This window comes from Hippocampus bargibanti, linkage group LG10, assembly GCF_051943395.1.
Source record: "Hippocampus bargibanti isolate YZ-2025 linkage group LG10, ASM5194339v1, whole genome shotgun sequence".
NCBI classification, from domain to species: domain Eukaryota; kingdom Metazoa; phylum Chordata; class Actinopteri; order Syngnathiformes; family Syngnathidae; genus Hippocampus; species Hippocampus bargibanti.
In genome coordinates, this window is record NC_142743.1 from 23,600,107 (window position 1) to 23,612,749 (window position 12,643).

The 12,643-nt window shown below is 40.9% G+C and overlaps 1 protein-coding gene across 6 annotated transcripts in view; it reads left to right on the forward strand.

The window, feature by feature from the left end:
- The window catches only part of tsc2 (TSC complex subunit 2), a 41,499-nt gene that overhangs the window by 27,697 nt on the left and 1,159 nt on the right, over positions 1-12,643 (forward strand). For 2 of the 6 annotated variants that reach the window (XM_089005691.1, XM_089005694.1), the window contains 14 exons: positions 514-672; positions 747-862; positions 1,363-1,605; positions 2,519-2,758; positions 4,019-4,108; positions 5,578-5,735; positions 6,797-7,374; positions 8,167-8,245; positions 9,248-9,334; positions 9,442-9,628; positions 10,527-10,666; positions 10,977-11,055; positions 11,133-11,224; positions 12,238-12,336. In XM_089005691.1, coding sequence (XP_088861817.1) covers positions 514-672; positions 747-862; positions 1,363-1,605; positions 2,519-2,758; positions 4,019-4,108; positions 5,578-5,735; positions 6,797-7,374; positions 8,167-8,245; positions 9,248-9,334; positions 9,442-9,628; positions 10,527-10,666; positions 10,977-11,055; positions 11,133-11,224; positions 12,238-12,336 — 2,347 coding nt within the window. The remainder of the gene's footprint in view (positions 1-513; positions 673-746; positions 863-1,362; positions 1,606-2,518; positions 2,759-4,018; positions 4,109-5,577; positions 5,736-6,796; positions 7,375-8,166; positions 8,246-9,247; positions 9,335-9,441; positions 9,629-10,526; positions 10,667-10,976; positions 11,056-11,132; positions 11,225-12,237; positions 12,337-12,643) is intronic. The other 4 variants (XM_089005692.1, XM_089005695.1, XM_089005693.1 and 1 more) reach the window with 3 other exon arrangements.

Sequence of the window (12,643 nt, forward strand, 5' to 3'; positions counted from 1 at the left end):
CCGCTTGTATTGCGTCTTTTGAGGCACTTTACACGATAATAATAATAATAATAATAATAATAATAATAATAGTGGTGGTAGTAATGATTGTAATGATGATAATATTAATATTCATAAAATCAGAAAACCTTTATTCGTCCCACAATGGGGAAATGTAAAATAATATTCATAATAATTATAATACTATTAATAATAATATTAATAATAATAATACATTTAATTTATAAGCACCTTTCAAAACTCTCCACTTTACAGTCAGGATATTTTTTCTGCGGGTGAGCAGCGGCAGCCATACGCGCCAGCGTTCACTCAACCCAGACGTAACTCAAATAGATAGAAAGCTAGCTAGCTAATAGATACAATAATAATAATAATAATACATTTCATTTATAAGCGCCTTTCACAACTCTCAAGGTCACTTTACAGTCACACGATTTTTTTTCTGCAGGTGAGCTAGCTTAATATATACAGTAATAATAATAATAATACATTTCATTTTGATTATCCTCCTAGATCTCCGATCGCAGAGTTCCTCTTTGCCGGAGGACGCAGTATGACTTGGCTGGTGGGTAATAAACTGATCACCATCACCACCAGCGGAGGCGTTCGCACTCAAGCACTGCTGGGCCTGGACATGGCAGATCGACTGGGAGGCGGAGGGGAAATGACCAGGTTCATCACTTACTTGCTCATTCATGATCGATCATTAACTTTGGGTTGTTTGACTGTCTTTCTTTGTCACCCAGCAGATCTGATCCATCGTTACACACTCGAATCACTAAAGAGGCACCGGCTAAACTCGAGTCCCAATCGAATCAGCAACAAAGCAGAGCCACACGCATACGGGTCCGCTCCATGTCAGGTAACGTTTCAGCTAGGTAGCTAGCTAATAGATAGACAGCTAGGTAGCTAGCTAATAGACAGACAGCCAGGTAGCTAGCTAATAGGCAGCCAGCTAAGTAGGTAGCTAATAGGCAGCCAGCCAGCTAGCTAATAGTCAGCCAGCTAGGTAGCTAGCTAATAGTCAGCCAGCCAGCTAGGTAGCTAACTAATAGTCAGCCAGCTAGGTAGCTAACTAGTAGTCAGCCAGCCAGCTAGGTAACCGCCTAATAGACAACCAGCCAGCTAGGTAGCCAGCTAATAGTCAGCCAGCCAGCTAGGTAGCTAACTAATAGTCAGCCAGCCAGCTAGGTAACCGCCTAATAGACAACCAGCCAGCTAGGTAGCCGGCTAATAGACAGCCAGCCAGCTAGGTAGCTAGCTAATAGACAGCAGATAGATGGAACTCCAGCCAAGCGATGTTGTTTTGGATGGAGCCATATTAAGAGCCAAGGCCCCGTTTTGCTTGTCCTTGTGTATCAGGTGGTCACGCTCTTCGTTCTGGTCCTGCCCAAAGTCTCAGCCCTCTTGTGTCTCCTTCCGAGGGGGAGTTGGCGGCTCAACTGTCACCCACATCTGTTCCCCCGATGGATGGTCTTACTCCTCCCTCCTCCACGTCTGCCTCTGTATCGGCTCCCCCGCCACCTAAGGAGAGTCAGCGTCTGGCTGATTTTGTTCCCATGCTGACGCAAGGCTGGGCTGAGATCCTCATTCGGAGACCATCTGGTATGATGCAAGATAGTCGCACTCGGGCTGGATGGTCGATATTGTTTATTTGAAATCTTGAGAGCAAACTTGTTGAAATACTTTGAATACAGTGATACCTTGGCTTACGAACTTAATTGGCTCCCAGACAGAGTATGTAAGGCGAAAAGTGTGTATCCCAAAAAATAATTTCCCATAGGAGACCATTAAAATGTGAATAATCCGTTCCCAGGGTCCCCATAAAACATAATTTTCTACTTTCTAAGCCTTAGAAATACACAAAATATACTTTATTCTATGTATAATAAATGTGCAATGGTATTATAATGAAAGAAATAAACTGTGCTCTATAATAAAGTCGTTTTATTGACCTTTGTGATGGTCGTTGATGGCTTGATGGAATGGAGGTGCCGGTTTCATCAGCATTAAACACTTGATGGTGAACGTAACCTACTTTCACCATCTTGAGGAATGATCCCTTGCAGGTGCTTTCTCTGCGCTAATTTTATCTAGTTCCTCATCAATTGTCTTCTGTTTAGCTGGGTTGATAGCTTTTTGCATCAAGTGTACAGATGGCTTGTGCGGGTTGTTATGCGGGAGCCTTATTGATGGGGTATTTTAACCTTGCAGTCTACACTCTGCCTTTGAACTATCAAAGTTGAAACGAGTCTGCTGCGTTCTTGACCAATCACGCGGCTTTAACTAGCTAAACCGAGGTATCACTGTATAGACATATTTGTAATTGACATGATTATATTGTATTTTTTAAATGTTCCTGTTTTTACATCAATACATATGTGGTAGTTGGCGGCCATTTTATTAGAGATGGGTTCATTATGTCCCTCCAGGTACTTTGCAACAAAGCTCAACGGTGGCAAACTATCGCTGATATCCATTTCTGTGTCGACTTCCGTCTATCTCATTTGCAAACCAGGTAACACGAGCTGGTTAATGTGTCTGGAGAACCCGCCCAGTCCCTTCTCCTCCGAGCTGGGCAACATGCCCCTGCAGGAGCTTTCCACTGTCCTAATGGCGATGGAAGGTGTGAAGGAACCTCCACCCCAGACTGCCAGTGCTCCAGCCAGCACAGCGACTCCTGCGCCAGCCGAGACCTCGAGCCAAATGCACAGCAATATTGGAGTGAAGCCTCACCTGATCCAGCGCTCAAACACAGGTTAGCTCGAGAACTATATGGAGATAACACAAGGATTAGCACAAATGTCACTATCATTGTCACAGATGCATTCACACCATCATTGTACCAGGACATGCAAATGATTTCATGTACCGTATTTATTCGAGTATAACGCGCACCCCTAATTTTCAATTAAAAATCGGTATGAAAATTTGTTTCACTTTCGCTTTGAGTTATCTGTGTAAGCTCTCAGTCGTACATGACTGGTCCATCGATGAAAAGGTTTCTTCAGCCGTCATCTGTACAAATTTGAAGGTGTCGGACGTTTCGCTTCTTATCCAAGAAGCTTCGTCAGCAAACTAAAATCCTTTGCTGGCATTTTGGCTAAACTAAACATTCACTAAACCTATGTTGCCTAAGCCGTCTATTGTACGAACGATCTAAAATGTTTCAATTGATAGTCGTCTTATTTTGAAATCATATTCCAAACAAAGCAAGTCAAGCATTTTGATAATACAGTGATACCTCGGTTTATGAACCCCTTGGCTTACAAAAATGGATAAAAACCTCTAAAATTTGGACTTTGATCGTTCAAAAGCAGAGCGTAGACTGCAAGGTTAAAATATGCCATCAATCAGGCTCCACAAATAACCCGCACAAGCCATCTGTCCACTTGATGCAAAAAGCTATCAACCCAGCTAAACAGAACACAATTGATGAGGAACAAGGTAAAATGATGGCAGAGAAAGAACCTACAAGGGATCATTCCTTAAGATGGTGAAAGAAGAAGGCTGCGTTCCTAATTTAATGTTTAATGCTGATGAAATCGGCCACTCCATTCCATCAAGCCATCAACGACCATCGCAAAGGTAAATAAAACGACTTTATTATACTGTACAGTTTATTTCTTTAATTATAATACCATAGCACGTTTATTATCCATAAAATAAGGTATAGTTTGTGTAGTTTTAAGGCTTAGAAAAGTAGAAAATGATGTTTTATGGGGACCTGGGAACGGATTATTCTCATTTGAATGGTTTCCTATGGGAAATTAATTTTTGGGATACACACTTTTCGCCTTAGACACTCTGTCTGGGAACCAATTAAGTTCGTAAGCCTCTCTCTCTTTCTCGTTAATCATGTGTTCGTGTGTCGAATGCTGACTTGTTTATTAGCCATCATGTGCTCTTTGAGTCCACTTTACAGAGATTGACTCTTTCCCCTCATTCTGACGACTTTGTCATGTTTGTGTGTCATCACTTGCTCGACTGGTTTATGATTGATTGACTTTTGTGGCAGTGAGCGGCTCTCTCTGGTTTCTGGGTCAGGGTTGCGCACCCCTAAGCCCTCAAGACCCTATCAGGTTGTACAGGAGCATTTCCTGGGCAGGTACCGTCCCCCCCCCCCATGTGTGCTCCCTCTACACATACGCACAATTTGCTACTAGTTCTGTTAGAAACAAAATGCTTCTTGATGATAATGAGATCTTTAAAGGACAACCGACGTCACTTTTTTTGTTTTTTAACTGACATCAGAAAAACGTTTTATAGCATCTAAAATACCCAAAACACGCAGTATGATATTTTTATTCAAATGCAAAACAACAATAAAAATGACTTAAAGTGTCCAAAATCTGCAAAAAATAGAGCTGTGAATTGGGCATTTTCAGAAAGTCCCGCCCCCAGTTCGTGACATCACGCCAAGGCGTCTTGCTTTGCCCTAGAATCAAAACAATGGCTTCACATTCGGAGAATATGCTTTCTTGTTACACCTCCAGTTATGAATATGATTCAAATATTTCTGAAGAGGAAAGCATACATATTTGCGATAGATTAAAGAATTATATGTGCCATTTTGAGGCAACATTGGGGAAAATATCTCACCCCCCAAAAAAAGAGGCACAAAATGGCAACCTCCAGTGGCCACCTCCGCTTCCACAGGCTGATAAATTCCTTATATGGAGCTTGGACGCCCTCTTCTGGCGGCTTTTGGGTGCAACACGCTTCTCAGACCAAACATCAGACGTGATGGAAGGACTGCTACAATGTGTCTTTTTATGGACAGGGGGCTGTCCTTTCGTGACGTCACGTACGGACTCGTCACCAACTCAAAAAAACAAGACTTCCTGAATATTCAGCGCGAGTCTTAAAATATAGCTACATGCGGTGGAATCTTATTAAAATATGCTCAGTAGAAGTCATTTGAAGCCATTTTACAAATTATGGACACAACTTGTCCGGAGACGTCGGTTGTCCTTTAACCATTAATTGCTTGAACCACTCAAAGACATGACTAATTCCGAAATATAACTACCACCTAATTTGTCCTGGTACATGTGGTAAATGAAGATATTCATCAGTTTTAAAGGACAACCGACGCCACCAGATAAGTTGTGTCCATAATTTGTAAAATGACTTTTACGGAGCGTATTTTACTAAAAAAAAATCCACGGCATATAGCTATATATTTTACATTTTTTTGTTTTAAGACTCGCGCTTAATATTCAGGAAGTCTTGTTTTCGAGTTGGTGACGATTCCTGACGTGATGTCACGTCTGGAAACGCCCCTGACCGAGAAAGCATCAGATGAAAAGAGGATCAAATCAATTTCTGTGATTCATACCTATTTGTTTGTTTGTTTTTTTTAACCGATCAGTGCTGATGAGTGTTTGTATTGATCTCCACAGTTGCTCATTTGCATGTATGCTAGCGTGTCGTCTTTTCTATCTGTGAGATGTGAAATTGATTACTGACAGCTGATGATGATTGAGGTTGACACTAACACGGGGTTGTTTTGTTTTGTTTTGTTTGGTGTGTCACGAAACGCTCACAAATGTCCGCCATTGTGTCCCACCGCAGACTCGGCAGCGGTGCTGGAAGAAGGTGCGAGTGCGACGACTGCACACACCCCAACTGATTGGCTCGAAAGTGAAGAGTTTGAAGCTATGCCGTCTGATCCCATCTTCATCTCTGCCCATAAATCCTCAAAAGCTCCACTGACTGGAACACTTAGTAGGGTCAGTATGAAAAAGATCATCAAAGTGCCTTGTAGGATTGAAATAATGAAAGTCCACCTCTGTGTGACCCCCCACCTGCCCCGTCTCAGCACGATGGGGGACAAAGCTTTCAGCTTAATAATAATAATAATATGAATCATGATTACATGAGATTTTCCATGTTGGATTTATAATACATTTCATTTATAAGCATATACATGTATATATAGCTAATAGCTAGCCAGCGAGATAGCGAGCCAGATAGACAGATAATTGCGAGCTTGATAGCTAATATATAGCCAGCTAGACAAATAACAGATAGCAAATAGATAGCTATCTCGGTAGCTAGCTAGATAGCAGATAACTAGCGCGGTCGCTAGCTAGATAGCAGATAGCTAGCTCGGTCGCTAGCTAGATAGCAGATAGCTAGCGCGGTAGCTAGCTAGATAGATAGCTAGATAGCAGATAGATAGCTAGATAGCAGATAGCTAGCTCGCTAGATAGATAGCTAGGTTGAGCAGCGGCAGCCACACGCGCCAGCGTTCGCTCAACCCGGAAGTAATTCAAATACATAGAAAGCTAGCTGATATATAGCTAATAGCTACCCAGCTAGATAGCCAGCCAGTTAGATAGCTAATAACTAACTAAATAGCTAATATAAAGCCAGCTAGACAGATAATAAATAGCAGATAGCTAGCTAGCTAGCTAGATAGTAAATAGCTAGCTAGATAGCAAATAGCTATCTAATATTATTATAATAATATATAATATATATAATAATTATATATATATATATATATAATATTATTAGTATTAGTAGTATTATTAGTAATATTATTAGTATTAGTATTATTTTATTACTTATTATTATAGCTGGCTAGCTATTAGCTATCTGTGGGCTAGCTACTTAGCTTTCTATCAATTTCAGTTATTCCCGGTTCAGTGAACGCTGGCGCCTGTGACTGCCGCTGCTCACCCACAGAAAAACTTATCCTGTGACCTTGAGAGTTTTGAAAGGGCACTTCTAAATGACATGTATTTTTTTTATTATTACTTATTATGATGATTACTTTGTCCGGCAGTCCTCGTCCACTTCGAGTCAAGAGGAAGAAAAGTCCACTTTGGAGGAAGTGAGTGAGGGGGCCATCCCCATCGATCAGCCATCTCAGGGGCTTTCCAGCCCTGGTAGCCAGGAGCTCCTCTTCCAAGGCACCAACCAATCGCACGGTCACGGACTCAATAAGTCCAGCTCCTCACCAGAACTTCAGACCTTATCAGAAGCCTTCTCCAAAGTGACTCTGGCGTCGGAGACTGCGCTAGGAGATGCAGCTCAGATCAGAGGACCTTCAGAAACTAAGGCCCGCCCCCCCGCTGAGCGTCAGAGTGGCGGAGGAGACCTCGATGGACTGACGACACACACTCAAGTGTTAGAAGGCTCCTCCTCATCTGGACCTCTTCAAAGTGGAACGGCAAGAATGAAGTTGGAGTTTCCACCGAGCGAAGTCCATCCCGGTCCCATATCCCCGAGCGGGGGGCACAGGCCACGAGGGCACACCATCTCTGTATCGGCGCCGTCTTCCAGGAGAGAGAGGAGGACGGAGAGGGAATCGTATCACAGTCGACCTGGCAACGCTGAGAAGACATCTGGGCTTTGCCCGAGGTACTAATAGGCGGCACAAGTCATTGATCAACCAGTCTAAATTCAGCCATTTTCTGGTTTGCGCATCGATGAAAAGGTTTCTTCAGCCTCTATCTGTACTTCTTTGGTGTCGGATGTTTTGCTTCTCATCTAAGAGGCTTCGTCAGCAAACTAAAATTTTGCTGGTAGCTCTATATCTAGTATATGTGTATATGTGTGTATATATGTGTGTGTATATTTGTATGTATGTGTGTGTATATATATATGTATGTATGTATGTATGTGTGTATATATATGTATGTATGAGTGTATATATATATATATATATATGTATGTGCATATATATATATATATATATGTGTGTATATATATATATGTATATGTGTGTGTGTGTGTATATGTATATATATATGTATATATATATGTGTGTGTATGTATATATATATGTGTGTGTGTGTGTGCGTAATACTGATAGTAATAGTAGTAATACTAGTAATAATAACAATAGGGAGTAGTCCTCTGCTCCCCCCAACCTGAGAGCAGGGACCAATCATAGCAGAGGTCTGGCACCGCCACGTCTGGACAGTAGGGATATATATAGGACCGAAACTACCAGCAACAGATTTTAGTTAGCTGACGAAACATCTTAGATAAGAAGCGTCCGACACCTTGAACGAAGTACAGATGACGGCTGAAGAAACCTTTTCATCGATGGACAAGTTACTTGGTTCGGGTCATTGTGACACCAGGAATCAAAGTGTTTAATGTGTTCATGGTTGCGAGCGTCACATTTGATGTCATCCATTCTTGCAGCTTTGTATTCCTCCAGCTGTACCACTCGCCTTTCTTTGGAAATGAAGCCAACAAGCCGTTGCTGCTGCCCAAAACTCAAGTTAGTGGCCTTCAGTGGACACGCTTCTCTTTTAGGAGGGTTTAATCCAAATCATTGTTACATTCATTAAATAGAATTTCAGGTTTTTGCAATCATCAGCTAGCTATCTCACTGCCTGGCTGGCTATTTATTCGCTAGCTATTAGCTGGTTTTCTGACTATCTGGCTGGCTATCTAGCTAGCTATCTATTGGATAGCTATTAGCTAGATAGTCTAGCTTTCTGACTAGCTATCTAGCTGGCTAGCTAGCTATCTATTAGCTCACTATTTGCTATTTATTAGCTGTCTAGCTGGCTATCTAGCTAGATAGCTATTTAGCTGGCTGGCTGGATAGATAGCTGGCTATCTATTAGCTATCAATTAGCTAGCTAGCTAGCTTTCCATCTATTTGAGTTACTTGTGGGTTGGGTGAACGCTGGCGCGTTTGGCTGCCGCTATCCACCCACAGAAAAATTTACTGAAGTGACCTTGAAAGTTTTGAAAGGCGTTTAGAAATCAAATGTAATATAATAATAATTATTATTAGCTATGTAGCTGGCTAGCTCTCCATTAGCTATCTAACTAGCTAACTATTTAATTTATCCTGTGACTGTAAAGTGACCTTGAGAGTTTTGAAAGGTGCTTCTAAATGACATGTTTTATTACTATTAGCTAGCTAACTAGCTCTCTATCTATGTGAGTTACTTCCGGGTTGAGTGAACGCTGGCGCATGTGGCTGGCGCTGCTCACCCGAAGAAAAACTGATCCAGTGACTGTAAAGTGGCCTTGAGAGTTTTGAAAGGTGCTTAGAAATGAAAATTATTATTATTATTATTATTATTAATATAGTTGGCTATTTATTAGCTATATGGCTATCTAGCTAGTTAGATAGCTGGCTATCTGTTACCTAGCTACTGTTGCCTATCGATTGGCTAGCTAGCTTTCTATCTATCTGAGTTACTTCCGGGTGAAATTTATTATTATTATTATTAAGTTGTCATTAATGTTTTCTTTTGATGTCAAGGTCATTGATCGTGCTGTGAAGGTTCTAGACCAGATGCCTCCTTATGACACTCATAAGATTGGAGTGATCTTTGTTGGAGCGGGTCAGGTGAGGATATATATATATATTTTTGATATTTATTGTGATTTATCAATAATTTCTCTGTGTATTCCTCCAAAATGTATTTACGATTAACCCGACGTCTTCCGTTGAAGGTTAACAACGAAGTAGCCATCCTTTCAAACGAATATGGTTCAAACCGCTACGCTGCCTTCCTGACGGGCCTTGGGAAATTGATCCACTTGAAAGACTGCGACCCTGATCAGATTTTCCTGGGCGGGCTTGATCAATACGGAGATGATGGCGAGTTCACGTACTGCTGGCATGATGACATCATGCAAGGTGTGGGTATGCACTGAAGAGTGATACCTCGGTTTACGAACTTTTCGGCTTACGAACTTTTTAAATTTATGACTATTTTGCCTTAAAACTATTTTTCGGGATACACACCGAGCTGCCACAATGAGTGATGTGTCGTTCGCGAACGAGCCCGTTCTAACAAGAAAATGGCAGCCGGCTTGTTTTGGTCCCCTACTCCCCGCCCCCAGTCGTCGGTTGAAGCCACGTGATTGGTCAAAACAACAGAGAGTGACAAAATGGATAGAAAACAATGACATTTGGACTCGTTTCAACTTTGTTCAAAGGCAGAGTGTAGACTGCAAGGTTAAAATTCCCATCAATCAGGCTGCACAAATAAAACCGTACAAGCCATCTGTACACTTGATCTATCAACCCAGCTAAACAGAACACAATTGATGAGGAACAAGGTAAAATTATGGCAGAGAAAGCACCTACAAGGGATCCTTCCTCAAGATGGTGAAAGGAGAAGGATACGTTCCTCATTAAGTGTTTAATGCTGATGAAAGCGGCCACTTCATTCCATCAAGCCGTCAACGACCATCATAAAGATAAATAAAACCACTTTATTATACAGTATAGTTTATTTCTTTAATTATAATACAATAGCACATTTATTATACATGAAATAAGGTATATTTTGTGTCGTTTTTAGAAAATTAGAAAGTAGAAAATTATGTTCTATGGGGACCTGGGAACCGATTATTCTCATTTTTATGGTTCCCTATGGGATATTAATTTTTGGATACACACTTTACACACTCTGTCTGGGTACCAATTAAGTTTGTAAGCCATGGCATCACTGTATTTTTATTATATATATAATTTTTTTCTCGTTTTTCCATGGTGTGTACACTACTAATAAAGTAACTTTTTTTCGTAGCTATCTTCCATATTGCTACCCTGATGCCAAACAGAGAAAGCGACAAGGGCTGCTGCAATAAAAAGCGCCACATTGGCAATGATTTTGTCATGGTGGTTTACAACGATTCTGGCGAGGAATACAAACTGGGCACCATAAAGGTACACGCACGCGCAAGCTAGGTTTTGTCTATATATATATATATATATATATGTATGTGTGTATGCATGCGTGTATATATATGTATGTGTGTGTGTGTGTGTGTGTGTGTGTATGTATATATATATGTATATATATATATATATATATATATATATATATATATATATATATATATATATATATATATATATATATATATATATATATATATATATATATATATATATATATATATATATATATATATGTGTGTGTATATATGCATATATATCTATATGTATATATATGTATGTTTCCTCCCTCTGCTAGGGTCAATTTAACTTTGTGGAGGTGATCATAAAACCACTGGATTATAAATGTAACCTGGTTTCCCTGCAGTGCCGTAAAGGTGAGCTGAACACTTTGTTACCGAATCTGTTTCATTTACTCGTTGCTTTGATGCCTCATTTTTTTGTTGTCTTTCAGACCTGGAAGGCTTAGTCGATACATCTGTGGCAAAAATAGTCTCTGACAGCAACCTCCCGCTATTGGTCAGACAGATGGCTCTGCATGCTAACGTAAGTTAGCATTGTGCTGGTCTTAAAGGACAACTGACGCCATTTTTTGGTTTCCTAACTAACATCAGAAAAATGTTTTATAGCATCTAAAATACCCAAAACACCCAGGATGATATTTTTTAGTCAAATGCAAAACACCAATAACTTGGAACTGAATTCAGAAAGTCCCGCCCCCTTGTTCGTGACGTCACTATTGGTCAGGTCTTGCCTTGCTCGAGAATCAAAACAATGGCTTCAGATTCGGAGAAGATGTTTTCTTGTTACTCATCCAGTTATAAATATGATTCAAATAGTTCCGAAGAGGAAAGCATACATGTTTGCAATAGATTAAAGAAGTCCTTCCGTATCAATTCGAGCCGTCAGGACTCCAATGTAGCGTCCCAGAAAATGCACAAGATGGCGCCAAGCTCCGTTAGAAATGGGCTGACTTGCCTGCTGGGACTTTTTTGTCAACTAGTATCAAATAGTAGCCTTGGTGCAACACACAACGATTCACCATCGCGTTATTTATGTGTTTTCCTTCTAATTTCGCCATCAACACGGATCAACACGAAATTTTCAGATCAAACAAAGTACCCAAAATGCATTGTGTGTCGCTTTCTCGTTTAGGGGTGTTCCCTCCGTGACGTCACTTCGGCAATCGTCACCAACTCGAAAACAAGTTGAGTTGATGACGGTTCCTGACGTGACATTATACAAAATTGTTTTATGGGGACCTGGGAACGGATTATTCTCATTTTAATGGTTTCCTATGGGAAATTAATGTTTGGAATACACACTTTTCGCCTTACACACACTTTCTGCGAACCAATTAAGTTTGTAAGCCATGGTATCACTGTATTTTATATGCAGTTTACCACTAGTGCTAGATCACTCTTTGTCGTGAAGAGTAGGACATTTCAGACATTTTTTTCTACCTGAGCACTGAATTGTCTTCTGAGGATCGAGCGTACTAGTATCATAATAGGCTTGCCATACTATACTTTGCATCATGTTTCTCTTGTTCTGCGTAGATGGCCTCCTTGGTGCATCAGTACAGAGCCAACCCTTCAGACGCATATGCCTCCAAGTGGTTGGCACGGTTACGGCACATCAAGAGGATCAGGACCAGGGTATGAACACGACTACACACATATCGTTTCAAATACAGTCATACTTTGGTTTACGAACTTTTTGCTTTACGAACGTTACATTTTAGAAAATTTAACCTTGGCATACAAACTATTTTTCGGGAGACACACGGAGCTGCCACAATGAGTGACGTGTCGTTGGCGAACGAGCCCGTTCTCCTGACAAGAAAATGGCAGCTCAATTGTTTTTGTCCTCTATTCCCCGCCCCCAGTCTTCGGTTAAAGCCACGTGATTGGTCAAGAACGCTGCAGTGAAGGGTTAGGGGTTACAGACAAAGAGAGAGTGAGG